Source organism: Chelmon rostratus, chromosome 21 (assembly GCF_017976325.1).
Source record: "Chelmon rostratus isolate fCheRos1 chromosome 21, fCheRos1.pri, whole genome shotgun sequence".
In the NCBI taxonomy this organism is placed as follows: domain Eukaryota; kingdom Metazoa; phylum Chordata; class Actinopteri; order Chaetodontiformes; family Chaetodontidae; genus Chelmon; species Chelmon rostratus.
The window spans coordinates 8,008,031-8,023,381 of record NC_055678.1 but is presented as its reverse complement, the minus strand read 5'-3'; the positions used below and the strand labels follow the sequence as shown (position 1 = coordinate 8,023,381).

At 41.0% G+C, this 15,351-nt stretch overlaps 3 protein-coding genes across 4 annotated transcripts; all 3 read left to right on the top strand.

The window, feature by feature from the left end:
• Positions 1-218: 218 nt before the first annotated feature.
• On the top strand, positions 219-4,200 carry acadsb (acyl-CoA dehydrogenase short/branched chain). The gene is made up of 11 exons (XM_041962987.1): positions 219-291; positions 625-787; positions 870-970; positions 1,073-1,279; positions 1,486-1,656; positions 1,841-1,966; positions 2,056-2,148; positions 2,235-2,324; positions 2,429-2,566; positions 2,955-3,054; positions 3,555-4,200. The coding sequence occupies exons 1-11, from the start codon at positions 259-261 to the stop codon at positions 3,629-3,631; spliced, it is 1,299 nt and encodes a 432-aa protein (XP_041818921.1). The 5' UTR covers positions 219-258; the 3' UTR covers positions 3,632-4,200.
• A 2,984-nt stretch (positions 4,201-7,184) lies between these two features.
• Positions 7,185-8,370, top strand: LOC121625172 (homeobox protein HMX3-B). The gene is made up of 2 exons (XM_041963243.1): positions 7,185-7,464; positions 7,778-8,370. Exons 1-2 carry the CDS (start codon positions 7,185-7,187, stop codon positions 8,368-8,370), a joined length of 873 nt encoding a protein of 290 aa, XP_041819177.1.
• A 1,865-nt stretch (positions 8,371-10,235) lies between these two features.
• On the top strand, positions 10,236-15,007 carry bub3 (BUB3 mitotic checkpoint protein). Of its 2 annotated transcripts, XM_041962960.1 has the most exons (8): positions 10,236-10,378; positions 11,474-11,668; positions 11,768-11,837; positions 11,975-12,126; positions 12,674-12,832; positions 13,028-13,205; positions 13,434-13,650; positions 14,745-15,007. In XM_041962960.1, the coding sequence occupies exons 2-8, from the start codon at positions 11,474-11,476 to the stop codon at positions 14,752-14,754; spliced, it is 981 nt and encodes a 326-aa protein (XP_041818894.1). In that variant the 5' UTR covers positions 10,236-10,378; the 3' UTR covers positions 14,755-15,007. The 2 variants fall into 2 exon arrangements, with proteins under 2 accessions (XP_041818894.1, XP_041818895.1); XM_041962961.1 differs by lacking the exon at positions 14,745-15,007 and having other exon boundaries at positions 13,434-14,377.
• Positions 15,008-15,351: the final 344 nt, after the last annotated feature.

Genomic DNA, 15,351 nt, shown 5'->3' with positions numbered 1-15,351 from the left:
CATGCCACAGTTTATAGTAAGGTACACAAACAATTTTAAAAAATCTTTCCTTCACACACAACACAGCACTTTAAATTTATTTATGTTTAAACCTACTGATATAGAACACCCACCATACCTGGCAGCATGAACTTGTATTTGCTCTCTCTCTCAATAGTTTTATCATTAACGCGAATACACACCCATGAAGTTCGAGTGTCTGACTCGTGAAATGGGCACTTGAAGGCAGCAGCACATGTAAACATTTTGTAACAAATCATGGCTACCCAGTTGGTCAGGATTTTCTCAAAGGTGCGTCTGAGTATTCAGGTCATAATTATCTACATTTGCAGGGCTTCTGTACTGATTTTAAGTTTAATTTTTCCACTGTATGGATCCTTTATCCTTGAATTACGTAACCTGGCTGGCTCTTGTTGATGTGACGTTACTAGCTAACAGACGGCTAACGTTAGCTTGAGAGCACAAACTCGGCAATAACGTAGCTGATCATTCAATGAAACGTTGAATTAACTTGTCGTTGGTGGTGACTGATGGGCGACATGTCAGTCTAGCGCTCTTATTAAACCTTTGCATTTACTCAAACACGCAGATAGACATTTCCACTGTTGTCTGTCCTGCTCTCAGTCTTGCAGACAGATCTCTCGACCATGGGGTGCACGGCAGGCTGGATGGAGGTGCATGTCCAGCAGGCCTGTCCCAGACATGGCTTCAGACCCGGCAGCGGGGCTGGTCTCCTTTCCTCCGCTGCAGACATATTCGGAGGAGGAGAACATGATGAGGGAGGCAGGTGAGCTGTGAATCTGGTAACCTGTGTCCCACTGCTGCCGAAATCCCTCAAAACACCGAACACCTGTCTTGTTGTTCGACAGTGAAAAAATATGCACAAGAGCGCATCGCTCCGTTTGTGTCGAAGATGGATGAGAATTCTACCATGGACAAGGAAGTGATCAAATCTCTCTTTGAGCAGGGTGTATGTAATTCACTTGATCATTAACAGATGTGGAATTACAATACAATGATATTTTCTATCCAGTGACTCTGATACAGATTTCCTTTTCTTTTTTTTTCACAGCTCATGGGTATCGAGATTGATCCAGAGTACGGCGGCACTGGCTCCTCATTCTTCTCCTCCATCCTGGTCATTGAGGAGCTGGCGAAGGTTGACCCCTCTGTGGCCGTGCTCTGTGACATCCAGAACACACTGATCAACACACTGTTTGCCAAACTGGGCACGCCAACTCAGAAGGAGCAGTACCTCAGCCGACTTTCGACCGATATGGTGAGCAATCTGACACTCAATGCATGACATAAAACATTGTTGTTGTAGCATAGGTCAAATGTTGTTTTCCTCATTGTAGTCTCAAGATGAAAACAACTATGACAAAACACTTGTAAGACTGTAGATCTCTTGACTGGCTGTAGGTATTGTGCACTGCATTTGCTGAAATGTATTCCTGAACTTCCTTATACGTCAATGTCGCACAGATTGGAAGCTTCTGCCTCTCTGAAGCAGAGTCGGGGAGCGATGCCTTTGCTCTGAAGACGCGTGCTGAAAAACATAAAGACTACTACATCATCAATGGATCCAAGATGTGGATCAGCAACGCAGAACAAGCAGGCGTTTTCCTGGTGATGGCCAATGTGGACCCATCTGCTGTGAGTAGCTGCTCATCTTTCCATTCTTGTTGCCTGTTGTCAGCTAAAAAGTACAAAATATACACATAACATAAAATACATAATGTCAGTTTACATCACAAAGACGGTGTGCAATAGTGAGTAACATCCTTAACTGAAATGTGCGCTTCTGGAGCATAAAGACATGCTGACTTTTCATCGACAGGGATACAGAGGCATCACCTGCTTCATCGTGGACCGGGACACAGAGGGGCTGGAGATCTGCAAGAAGGAGAACAAGCTCGGCTTGCGTGCGTCCTCCACCTGCCCGCTCAACTTCGACAATGTGAAGGTACTGCCAAACACCTCGATCCAGTGTGTGCTGGATCAATGAGATACAGCTGCACACACTTTCACTAACACTCCGCTTCGCTGTTGTAGATACCAGAGAAGAATATTCTGGGACAGATCGGTCACGGGTACAAGTACGCCATCGGAATGTTGAACGAGGGCAGGATTGGAATTGCAGCTCAGGTAAATTTTTATTTAGATAATTTAAAACAAGCTAAATGCGCTTTATTCAATATTACAACGTGTAAACTGAAAACTGTGTGTTGCAGATGCTTGGGCTGGCACAGGGTTGCTTTGACAACACTATTCCTTACACCAGGCAGAGGGTGCAGTTTGGAAAACGTATCTTTGACTTCCAGGTGAAGCTCCGAAGTCGATTCCCTTCAGATGTTTGTCATTATTCACATTATTCTGGTGGCCGGTGTATTCAGTGACGTTGTTATGGTTATGCTTTGTATTCCAGGGCATGCAGCACCAAATAGCCCACGTAGCAACACAGATTGAAGCTGCTCGGCTGCTGACGTACAACGCCACTCGCCTGAAGGAAGCTGGGAGACCTTTCATTAAGGAGGCCTGCATGGCTAAATACTTCTGTGCAGAGGTGAGCTTCATCACTCACTGACCACAGTTTAATACAAGGTTTTGCTAACAGTTTTGCAACAGTTCATGTGTATTTCTAGGATACATTTAATCATCACGATTATCTGTTTTATGTTTTTGTTAATCCATTTTCTGTATTTTTAATCCCTCTCCCTCTAATGATAGTTGGTCAGTTCTACATTATTTCTCTGATTTTTGTCTGTGTTGAACATAAATCTCTCTCTTCATAATTCATCTATTTAAAAGTCTGTGTTAAATATTTTGTAGTGTTTTAAAATCAATGTTGTCTATTCCATGCGGTGTGGTGAAAATGATATTTTCAGTCTCAGAGGCATCCTCCTGGTTGAATTAAAGTCATTATAATATTCGTTATGTTTTATCTTCCTCAGCTTGCAACTCTAACCACATCTAAATGCATCGAATGGATGGGAGGGGTAGGCTTCACCAAAGACTATCCCATAGAGAAATACTACAGAGACTGTAAAATTGGTGAGCATGACTGCACAAATATGCACCACCCGACAAACACTGACTTTCGTTTGCGCACTGTTTCTTAGATTGTTCTTCAGGTTAGAGGTGGATTAGGTAACTGTGACTGAAGCTACCGTTGTGGAAAGGACAAAACTCATGAGGGCTGCAGGAAGGTCAGGTGGAGCTGTTTGCGATTGGACCAGAGTGGGGGCGGGGAGAGGGGCTGATAGCAGCGACTGTAATCGGACTCTGCAGGAATTCCCCCGTCCGACCCCTTCAGAGTGCCATTATACCAACACACAGCCAAGGAAAGCTGCCAGGGCAAAATGTCACTTTTCCTTTCATCACCACCATTTTGGCTCTCAGGTTCTCCAGCTGGAGCAGCGGCAGTCTGCATAATAAGCCCCCTTGTCTCCTGATAGTGAAAGCCGCACATTCATGTAGAGGAATCTAACAAAATTGACCTTTTTTGTGCAGCAGGAATTCGTTCTAATGCTTTGTTTTGTCTCCTTGTGCAGGTACCATTTATGAAGGCACAACAAATGTCCAGTTATCCACTATGGCCAAGTTCATCGACAAGGAGTTCGACCACTGAGACCTTCTGACCGGAGTTTGATAGGTTGCACTCTGCTGTGTTACACTCCATATTCCTCTCCTCACATGACTTTGGTCATTGCTGTAGACTTGCTTTCATATTTGTAGAGGGGTTTTTTTTGTTGCAGTTTCACAACTTTTCCTCTTGTTAAGTAGTTCCCACGACTGATGTTACTGATGTGGTTACATTTCCCCAACTTTAGGGCTAATGTTGCTCTTTGCAAAAGTCTAGGAATAACTGTGTTATATGTAGAGCTCTTCGTGCTTATCCACATATGTCTTCTTCATAACTGATCCATATTTTGCAATATGAGGATGATTTGTTCAAACATATTGATTGGGATTTTTTTTTGGAAGTTTCTGTGCCTTCAGAAGGTCCGCTATGACTGAGATCAGTCACTTGAAAGTGTGTTTTCTTTGCAGGACACTCTAAAATAGGTGGATTGTAACATTTATATTCTCCATAAATACTGTACAGTTCCTAGTCAGGAAAATGAGGAAGTGATTTTACATAATCTGTAAAGAGCGATCTGTCCATAACTGTGGCGATATCAATAAATGTGTGCTGTTGTGCAGTCAGTTTCTTTTGGTGTGGTCGCCTGTTTGCAGACTGGCACTGTGTTCTGTCACTAGATGGCAGCCTTCTCCAGAGTGACAGCAGCACTCTGGGTTGAGGCAGCTTCTCACTGAGAGATCAGTCAATTAGCGCGTCTTTTAACCGCCCATCACCTCTAATGATATTTTATACCAATTTAATTATGCTGGTGCTTCAGATGCAAAGAGGCTGCCTTGTGTAATTGACTCACTGATCATTTTTCAGGTGAGATTCATTACATTTCCGTGGCCTTCATGTGCTGTGTAAAATGAGATCCATTGTTTTACACATGATGACCCCTTGTAAAAATGAATGGTGTGTCTTGAAAGCCATTAATCATTAACGGTACTTAACAATATTTAGTGAAAGGGGTGGAAAAAGTCAGATTCAAGACTGCTGCAGTGATAAAAAATTGGCAGTATTGATGCGGAATATCAGATTCACATTAAGTTATTGGATAACAGTTGTTTCATACACTCTAACCATACCAGATTATGTCATATTTCAAAAAAGTAAATTAGTCTGAGGAGGAGAGGAAAAGAATAACAGACATAGTAAGAACGCTTTAAGTTGACAAAACATTGTCCAAAAGTGTCTAAAAATGTCCCAATTTTCATTTTTTAAATATTTATTCCACTTAATTAAAAACTAAATGAGTAACTTGGATGAGAATAAGATAATATTCATGTGATGATAAGATTTTATTTGCTGATTAGTTTATGGCAAATATTCAGTGTCACCTGTTGGTACCAGATCAGACACAGCAGTGCTTTGTATTTTAAGGTCTTCTCCACATGAGGAACTAGATTCAGATGAAATATCTCCTGTCCTCATGAAAATGTTGGGTTATTTGTGTCGAGGTTGTCTGTCAGACAGAATGACCACATTGGAGTGTATTCATCATCGCATCCTGTAAAAGAAGCCTACATATTTGTATTTCACCATCAATCTCTTTAATACAAAGCATAATTAAGGCTTGGGTCTACTTAGTCTGGAGTTAATCTGACATGAGTTGAGTTTATTATATGTAGATATAAATCTCCATAATTTAAACCTGCCCTGGATCACGTTAACCTCAGCCAGACCACATGACAGGTTCAAAATGAAGCTTATAGGCAGAAAACAAAATGTTACCAACAAGATCAGCTCCATGTTTGCTCAGACATTTCCAAAAATCACTAAAGCGACAAAAATGAAAGGAGGGAGACACAGGCCTGCATTTGCATCACTGATTGAGAGTACTTTGTTTCCCCCTCTGGTCCATTCCGACTTGTTCCGTCCATTGTGCAAGCCCCTGTTTAATGAACATAATCTGATGAAAACACAGCTATCTGCTTTTCACATTGCACTGGCGAGCGCAGCTCAACTAGCCTCTCTCTCCGCCCCCATCTTTAACACAGCTATGAGACCTCTAATTATGCAGGGATTCAAGTAGCTTTTCACAAAACACAGTGTTGTCCTTTAGAGCTGGAGAGCGCTCCATGAGCTAAAAGGACAGGCTGCATGTTTGTAGGTTGAGCAAATTCAATTGATTGGATTAGTTCTCTGCATCTGCTTCAAGACTGGTTTAAATGATGGTTCTTAAATGCATCCTGTGTTGTGTTTTTTGGTGCTTTTTCATGTCTGGCCGTATAAGCCAAATGTTACCTTACAGCTAAAAAGATCTATTTCCAAAAGCTTTGTGCAAACACTGTGTTGAGGTTGTTTTTCCCCCTTCACTAGCTATTGTGTGTGTGTGTGTGTCAGGATTTTCTAAGTGACAGATGTGTTATGTCTTCTTGCAGAAGCCAGTTGTTTGATTCAAAAATCCAGGATTCAGTAGTTCCTTCAATCTCCGGAGAAAAGCAGTTTTGAAGTCTGCAAATCTGAAATGTAACCTCAATCTCCCTCCTGTTCATTTTGAGTCTTCATCATCTAGTCTCATCACACTTGATCATATGAATGTCTCATTACAAATATAAACATCCGAGCACTGCTGTCATTGTAATATGTGACAGAAACAAGACTTGCTGTGTCATCCTCTCTCATTAGATCACCTGCTGGCCCTGTGGGTTTGCAGCGTTTTGTACAAAGCTGATTTGAAAAGCCTTTATCACGGTGGTAAGCATTCAATTTGATGTCTGTGCCTGTAGCACTTCCTGGCTGATGAAATTAAGTCAACGAGCTCCGGTCCAGGAGAAATACGCAGTGCATATTGCTTTCCTGTTGCACACAGGTGGAACAGAAGACGTCTGAATATTTGATACGACAGATGAATGACAGGTTGGTCCTTCAGCAGGTCACAGTGTTCATCAAACACCATCTTCTACTGCACCCTGTCTTTCTTGTGCTAAAATAAATGAATATAATACTTTCTAAGTCGAATTCTCCTAATTTTTGGTGTTGCTTTATATGTCTACATTCGTGCGTAAAATTTTCGTAATATGCGTAATATTTGTGCCAAGATACAACTCCATGTTGAGGTGTGATAATCCCTGCACCGTTTATTCAATTTACTGACGGGTGATTGCGGCTCGCGCACGCCCCCAAAAACCCTGAGACATTTTCCTCTTTAATCTAATTGGATGATAAGTGGGTGCGTACTGTTGAGCCCGATGGCAAAACGCTTGCGCGGCCTTTTTCTTTGGAGTCTATTCTCGTCACAGCCCCCCCGCGGTTTCATCTCAAATCCCATTTGCTATTGTACCTGCCCAATAGCAGAGACCGAGCGCGTTTTAACTGGGATGGCATTTTTTATTTCATCATTACAATCCGGTGCAAGTTTGACGTAGTTATCTTTGCGCTCTCACTCTCATCATCCTCAGGAGCGGAACGCAGCTTCGGGCAACTTTGTTTTTTTTCCCTCTAAGATCTCTCTCGTATGATTTCAGCATAGGCTACAAAGCAAGACGGTCTTTTTCGGGCGTTTTCTTTCCCTCTATAAATTTTGATGGTGATCCACATCGGTCAGTAAACGGTGATGGCAGACTCTGATGCGCAAGAGGCTCGCCAACCCGCAAAAGAGTCGCCGTTCTCCATAAAGAACCTGCTGAACATTGAAGACAAACCCACGAAGCCGAAAAGCTTCCTCGGCTCGTCCAAAGGAGTGTTTGAAGGCAGCTTCTTCTCCCGGCTCGGTGACTTGTCTTTCCCTCGATTAGAGTTGCCCACACAGAGAATTGGACTATCAGCGCAGTATTTGGAGAGAGCGTCTACCTGGTGGTACCCATACACGCTCGGGACTCATCTGAGAACAGGAGGTAAATATCTGAACCCTTTGCTCGTCAGATAAAAAAAATGTCGTGTTCTTGTCTGCAAAAGTATGGATTTAGTAAAGGTTTGGAGTAAAAGGCCAATTATTTCATATGATGAAGAAATACCATATGAGTAATGTGGGATTTCTAGCCTATATGTTCATATATGCCTAACTGTGTCCCTAAACTCTTTATTAAATATGCCTATCAATATACTAATAAACCTATAAGATACATGTCTAATTTAAATACAGGCATCTGCAGATCACGCTTTTCACAGCTTAGAGGATCAAATTTGAATACTCTCTTTTCTGTTCAGGGTCTGAGAAGGCCAACCTGAGAGAAGCATCACCCGCTCCGGACAGGCGCTCCCCGGATCTCCAAAAAAGTGACCAAGATGCCAAAGAGGAAAGCGCCGACGACGATATCGCGCTGGACGAAAGTGACTCGGAAGAGCCAAAGAAAGAAATAGACCAGGAGGACGACTGGAGGAGAAAAACGGACGAGCTGGACTCCGACAGGAAGCCGTGTCGGAAGAAGAAGACGCGCACGGTGTTTTCCAGGAGTCAGGTCTTCCAGCTGGAGTCCACCTTCGACATAAAGCGCTACCTGAGCAGCTCGGAGAGGGCAGGCCTGGCCGCGTCCCTGCACCTGACGGAGACGCAGGTGAAAATCTGGTTTCAGAACCGGAGGAATAAGTGGAAAAGGCAGCTGGCCGCGGAGCTGGAGGCGGCCAACCTGAGCCATGCGGCGGCGCAGAGGATTGTGCGGGTGCCCATACTTTACCACGAGAACGGGGCACCAGAAACGGCCGCGGCCCCCGCTGCAAACTCACCGAGTAGCCAGTCACTCCTGGCTTTTCCCCACCACATGTACTATTCCCACCCGGTCCCGCTGCTGAGGCCTGTTTAACGCTGACTGTGTCATTATACGCTGTACATATGTTTTTAAATAAGAGTGACCTTCATTGAAAAAAATAAAATAAAGTAAAATTTTGTATATTTTGTAGATTCAACGGACACAATGTCAGATTATTATTATTATTATTATTATTATTATTATTATTATTATTATTATTATTATTATTATTATTATATGTAATCATCATTTATGCTGAAGCGCTACGGATCAAATGAGGAACTCTACAACTATTATTATTATTATTATTATTGCTATTATTATTTTTATGATTATTATTATTAGTGAAATTGTTACATGCTCAAAAACGAGTAGGATATATTTCAGTGTACTGAATTTGAAAAAAGAACTTGTTTTGAACAGGGTTGACTGTCCATAGCTTATGTATTTTGCAGAGATTTGTGTCAGTGTTTGTAGCAGAAAATTTTCCAATATTGTGCAATACTGTTGGCTTCACATTAGGCTACCAGCCTTCGTCACCTACAGTTCACTTTTACAGAAAAAAAGCTCTTTGTAATAGTGAGGACAATCATGTGATTCTTAAAAAAAAATTCCCTGAAGAACTGCAGGTGAAAGGTGTTTTTATCACGCAATGTTTTGCCGGTAATTTTAAAGCCATGAAAGAGCCAAAAATAGCCTCTGTTTCTGTGTATGTTTTTTTCTCTCATATTGTTATTGAAATTCTGTATATTATATGGTCTTACACTCAGTAAAGATTTCGTTTCAAAAATAAATGTATCTATCCTAATATAATTATGATGCAGGTTTACATGGGAAACGAATCATTCAGTTCAATCATGACGTGAAGATTAAAATAGATTAATAATATGTATAATTATAAAGAGGCATTAAGGCACAATGGGGGTCTGCAGAGAACACGGTCCCTTCCAAAATAAAATACTAAAACTGGATCATTTTAACAGTTAATTGATGATGGCCATCGTTTTTAACCTGATGACTTGAGAAATTTTGAGCGATGGGAGCCTAATTTTAAACAGCGTTTGATGACCCATATCCTGGAAGTTATTCTGGAATACTCTATTTTGACCACTACACAGCTCGATCACTTGCTATAAAGCTATTGTTTGTGCTTCTTAAATAACTGATTATAGGCTATGCAGATAAAAATAGGATGTCTCATTTGCAAAGGGTAGACTGGCTACAATTACAAAACAAATTTAACGGATTAAATTGTCTATAAATCAGTGGTTATTTTTTTCACACATTTTAACGATATGATAATAATATATTTAGAAGGATGAGTTGTTTTTCTTTTCTATTCTGTATATGAGAAGGGGGCTGAAACAACGACCTGTTGGCTAATAGATGACTGTTATTTGTTCTGTAGACAAAAACTACCAAAAAGAAAGAAAGAAAGAAAGAATGATATTGATGATGATGACGATGATGATGATGATGATGGACGGCTATATACAGATGATTTGTATTGTATGATACAATATCATCATCCTCATCTTATGAATGAGTGACATCACTGACAGCCAGTCGACCTGTCGAAAAATAGCTTTGTAAACTGTAATTGCAGACTTGTCCTCGTTTATAGCTGGCATATGCTAAACCCTAATCCCACTGTAGTCTTATTTGCTGTTTTTACTATAGTGCGATATAGTGTATATGAAATTTGTATTGTGTCTATTTTAAATGAAAGACACATAATTACTGGCAGTCAGATCCAGTGAGAGACCAAGAGGGAGCGAGGGAGAGCGCAGTCCCATGTCATATGATCTGTACGAAAACAACGGAAATTCACGTTGAGATTACATCGACCAATCATATCGCAGGCGGGAATTTGAACATTCGTTTCAACCAATCAGCATCCGCTGGAGTTTCGGCAGCGCTGGCAAGGCAGTTATCTTAACGCAGCCACATTGCCTTGTAGCATTCCCCGCGTTATATGTTTTATATTTTATTGTTAACCAAGGCATAATAATCTCCTTAAAGAAAAGGACCAGTCGCATCTGAACGACACCAAAGTGAAACGGTAAGTACAGTGAAACGGCTAACACCAGGGCTTGTAGCCTACTTTACCGTTACATGCTAGTGCTAGCAAACACCGGTTGTAGCACAAGTGGGCTTGGTGTAATTGCTGGATGTAACGGAAGTCATGTTTATAGTTTGACATAAGAACAAAGCGGGCGAAAACTCACATAATAGACGTATTGTTCCACCAGCGTTCGCAACAGAAAAGTATGTTGTTGATCTTGAATATTAGTAAGTAACTCGGTGGGGGTAGTTAGCTGCATCCACAAAATCATTAAGTTAGCGGTAGGCTAGCAACGAGCAGGAGAGCGATTGATCCACTACTATGACAGTAGCCTTCTCCCAGTGTAAACCTTGGAAAATCTAGTTTTGAGAGATGTTTCTCAGACAGTCAAGACTATGTAACGGGCATGTTTTATAACTAACGTATATCTTTCATTGATTTACGAAAAAGAAATGAATGGTTTGACTTAGTTGAGTGATTTAGCTTGTGCTGTAGTGCAAGGTTTTGTAAAATAATTCATAACAGCTACTAGGAGCCACCTGCTATTATGGTACAAAACGGCTGGCTTGTGTTTGTTTTAGCTCAAAGCAAACCTTTATAATCACAAATCTGTATGCCATGGTTTTATTTGGTTTCACTGAATGTTCACTTGTATATGTAGTAGTCAAGAGTCCTGAACTTTCTAGACACCAGTTTGTTTTGGCAGTGGCAGCTGTGGTTTAGTTTCAGCTCCCCTGGTTTTGGATAAAATTACACTAATAATATACAGGGGTTGAACGTATGTGTGGTACATAATTATTACTTTCCTGAAGCATATTATGTGAATAACTTTTTGTTTAGCCATATAAGAGAGGTGTTGATAAAGCTCTATGGAGCTATAAGCGCTAGTTTGTGGTGTTTTAAAACGAGATTGCACAATACTTAAAGGTGTTTATGTTCTTATGTCCACCCCTGTGTGTATTGTCTTGTGTTCAGGTATTGCTATATTGAAATATGTCAGTTATGCATCAGTTAGGTCTGTCTGTATGAAAGTTACCCTGGGGTGTCACTTAGTCTGAATTTCAGATTTAATGGTAAGCTTCTTTTTGGCAGATGACAGGCTCAAATGAGTACAAGCTAAACCAGGGACCAGAGGATGGCATCTCTGCTGTCAAGTTCAGCCCCAGCACAACCCAGTTCCTGCTGGTCTCTTCCTGGGACTGCACTGTCCGTCTCTATGATGTTTCAAGCAACACCATGCGGATGAAGTACCAACACACAGCTCCAGTTCTTGACTGTGCATTTTATGTAAGTCACAGATTTCTATGTATTTGTTAAGGTTCCTCATAGCCATGTAAAAGCACAGAAGTCTGGTACACACAGATAACCTTCCCCTTTTACTTGCAGGACCCAACACATTCTTGGAGTGGAGGGTTAGATGCACAATTAAAAACTCATGATTTGAACACAGACCAAGGTATGTCATAAACCTGCTAAGTACTAATAAAAGGTTTCTGGCAGTATCACCCAAACCTGTCGCAGATCTTCATCACTATGACCTTAATTTGCTGTATGTCTGTATTAATACTTATTATTGATATTATTCTTCAACAGATACAATTGTTGGAACACATGATGCCCCCATTCGTTGTGTGGAATACTGCCCAGAGGTTAATGTCATGGTAACAGGGAGCTGGGACAGATCAGTTCGGTTGTGGGACCCAAGGACACCCTGCAATGCTGGCACCTTTTCTCAACCTGAAAAGGTAGAGCAAAAAATACAGAGTATAGTATAGTATAAAAATGCTGTAAATGTGTGCAAGATTTTATGAATGAGTGACTGTCTTGTAACTACTCTGAATCTAAACTACTTACAGCCCATTAAGTTTCACTGTGATATCATGTTGTCATCCCAGGTTTAATTTGTAAACCTAAATTAGATGTTAGAGAAAGAGGACATGGGTCCCAGTGGCATGGGATTTTTAGACCTTTCTGCCTTGCTTATTTGATGTATTTCTCAAAGAAATATGATGTTTGGGAAGGACATTACATGCAGAATAATGATTCAAAAGTATGAACCAGCAGGATGTTATGCGCTGAAAAAATACTTTTTTGCTTATATTATGGCATTTTCAGAAACGCTTGCCACTGGTGCACAAAGTGGTGGCCCTTAACGATGCACTCTAAATGTATTATATGTCCTATTTCATTGTTACTCATTCATTGTTACACGTGTTTGCACAGGAATCAAGACTTTTGGCATTGATGCTGTTGTGTCTCACTCTTGCTTCGTACTTGTCGTCTTTGTGAAAGGTGTATACCCTGTCTGTGGCTGGAGATAGGCTGATCGTTGGCACGGCAGGAAGACGTGTCCTGGTATGGGATTTGAGGAACATGGGCTACGTACAGCAAAGAAGAGAGTCCAGTCTCAAGTATCAGACTCGCTGCATTAGAGCCTTCCCCAACAAACAGGTATACTTTGAATTGGAATTTATTATTCTTTTTTTTTTAAATCAGAAGTGCATACAGTTCTGGTGAAAGATGCAGACAACAGTTCAAACTTGTCAGATAATTTACTCCTCATAACGCATTGTGTTACAGATGCAGATTACTGTGTTCATGTGAGGAGGTTGGATGGTAACTTCAGATTTTCTGTCTTTGCTCCAGGGCTATGTCTTGAGTTCAATCGAGGGACGTGTAGCTGTGGAGTACCTGGACCCAAGCCAGGAGTTTCAGAAGAAGAAATACGCTTTCAAGTGCCACAGGCTGAAGGAGGATGGAATTGAGCATGTTTACCCTGTCAATGCCATCTCATTTCACAGTGTTCATAACACCTTTGCCACAGGTATGATTAGCTAGTTATTACTTGGCAGAAGCATTTGTTTTTTCCTACATTTAATTTGTTTCTCTAATGGGGCAGTTTGGTTTTATAAACCTCGTGGATTTTCCTGTGACCTTTAGCATTGAGATGCCAAGGTTGCATAAGGAGCACACACTTATTATAGATCCATATTGTAGTAGTAACATGGCCCAAATCTTTTGATGGTTGACCTTGAGCCTCTCCTTTTACCAGGTGGCTCAGACGGCTTCGTGAACATCTGGGACCCGTTCAACAAGAAGCGCCTGTGTCAGTTCCACAGGTACCCGACCAGCATCGCCTCACTGGCCTTCAATAATGATGGCACCCTACTTGCAATTGCCTCCTCCTACATGTACGAGAAGGGAGACATAAGCCACCCAGAGGACGCCATCTTCATCCGCCAAGTCACAGACGCTGAGACCAAGCCCAAGTGAGTCTCCCTCACCTCTTGTGTCCTCAGTATTTGACGGTTTGCCACTCACTGAATCCGTGAGCAGCTGCATTTACAAGGAACACGTCCAGCTGCAGCATATGCTGATCTATATCTCTGTCCGTCCACTTTTCAATATCCGACAGTTGAAAGATGGATCGATTAAAATCCTCCCCCAGTTTGTGTGTCTGTGCTGTCATAAATATACACTCAGTGACCAGACAAATAGAAACCTGCTGTACATTGTAAAGCAATCCAACACTATAGCCCTGTGATAAATACTACCTTAGTGGAACTGGAAGCATGCATTTTTTTGACACTAAGGCAGTCAGGTGGTCATTTTTTAGGCTGTTTGTGGTTGCTGCATTAACTTGTGTTATATTGGAATGTGTTTGTCATACTTAGCTTCTCCATGTTTATCCGTGAGGTTGAGCAAAGTACTAACAGGGTGTTTTAATAGAAGACAACTGAGTTCAGTTTGAATTGTGTTTGTTCTTTTCTGGTCACTGCAGGTTTAGCTTATTCTCTAAAGTCCAGTAGTACATATGTAGTTTAGGCTCAGTGTGATGAAACAAGCATTTAAAAGGACAATTTATCAGGTACAGCTGCAGCTAATGATTTTGATGTTTTCTGTATTTCAGTCAATGTAACATTGGTTCATAAGAACTCTAGTGTGTCGGAGTTGGTAGTTATACCCACACTCTCTATCCTTGCATTGTTCTTACCTTTCTTTCTTTCTTTTCTTTTCTTTTTTTTTTTTTTTTTTTTTTTTTACACCCCTAACCTGTTTGAAAGCCTGGGTCTGGATATAGTAAATTTTGGGGGTTGATTGTTTCCAGGAATGCTCTGTGTGGACTGGGATTGGGTATCATTTGAATTTTAATGATTCTGATTCTCCTTATTGATCCAGTTTTGAAAGACCCAATGAAAAAAAAAGTTTTTAACCTTGCTGATGTGTCCATGGGATATTTTTACATGCTACAAGACATATTAGGAGCAGAAAAAAAGTGAAATGGGATATGACTTGTCTCCACTGGTTCAGTAATTGCTCTTGAGTTGATTGAATCTATTTTCTACTGTTTTTTGGTTTACAGATCAACCTAAGGCCACCTTGGAATGGTTTCCCTCTGCATACCTTTATCAGGTTTTTGGTTATCTGCATCCAGTGTACAGAAATATATTTTTCCCTATAATTTCTTTTTCTATTCCAGATTCTTTCTTGTATGTCATGTCTGAAAACATCTATTCTCTTTTCTGGTTCATGTTAAATTGTTTAAATTCATTCTTCCATGTCTGTTTCATATTTGTGTTCAACTATTCTTCTTGAATAAAAGTGGTTTATATAAACCTTTTTGGATTTTAGGATCTTTTTTGTTCACTCTTAAGATGCACTTGCATTTAAAATGACACTGCGTCTGATTTGAGCTTGACAGTTGTAGTGTGATTAAGCATATTTATGTAAAATACAAGTACCTGCGAAAGAGAACCCGAGAAACGCTAGGAATGTGTCAGTGGCTGTTCTCTTGATTATGTGTTGAGGGAAAGCGATGATGCACTCGTCTTGCCAAGGGCTCCACTTGCCCCCAGACAGTGACCTGTGCTGATAGACATCAGAGGTCTGCGGCCTAAACCAGATCCTTTATTGTTTGTGGAAAACCACCAAATTGGGTGAGCTGGCAGCGTCTGGCAGGCTGGTTTTAG

What these genes read in the sequence shown, in the direction of transcription:
- acadsb (XM_041962987.1), top strand. Translation starts at nt 259, where the DNA reads ATGGCTACCCAGTTGGTCAGGATTTTCTCAAAG. An exon ending in TCAACTTCGACAATGTGAAG is followed by an intron (nt 1,967 to 2,055) that starts GTACTGCCAAAC and finishes TCGCTGTTGTAG; the next exon opens with ATACCAGAGAAGAATATTCT. An exon ending in GGATTGGAATTGCAGCTCAG is followed by an intron (nt 2,149 to 2,234) that starts GTAAATTTTTAT and finishes TGTGTGTTGCAG; the next exon opens with ATGCTTGGGCTGGCACAGGG.
- LOC121625172 (XM_041963243.1), top strand. Translation starts at nt 7,185, where the DNA reads ATGGCAGACTCTGATGCGCAAGAGGCTCGCCAACCCGCAAAAGAGTCG. An exon ending in GACTCATCTGAGAACAGGAG is followed by an intron (nt 7,465 to 7,777) that starts GTAAATATCTGA and finishes TTTTCTGTTCAG; the next exon opens with GGTCTGAGAAGGCCAACCTG.
- bub3 (XM_041962960.1), top strand. Translation starts at nt 11,474, where the DNA reads ATGACAGGCTCAAATGAGTACAAGCTAAACCAGGGACCAGAGGATGGC. An exon ending in CCTTTTCTCAACCTGAAAAG is followed by an intron (nt 12,127 to 12,673) that starts GTAGAGCAAAAA and finishes TCTTTGTGAAAG; the next exon opens with GTGTATACCCTGTCTGTGGC. An exon ending in GAGCCTTCCCCAACAAACAG is followed by an intron (nt 12,833 to 13,027) that starts GTATACTTTGAA and finishes TCTTTGCTCCAG; the next exon opens with GGCTATGTCTTGAGTTCAAT.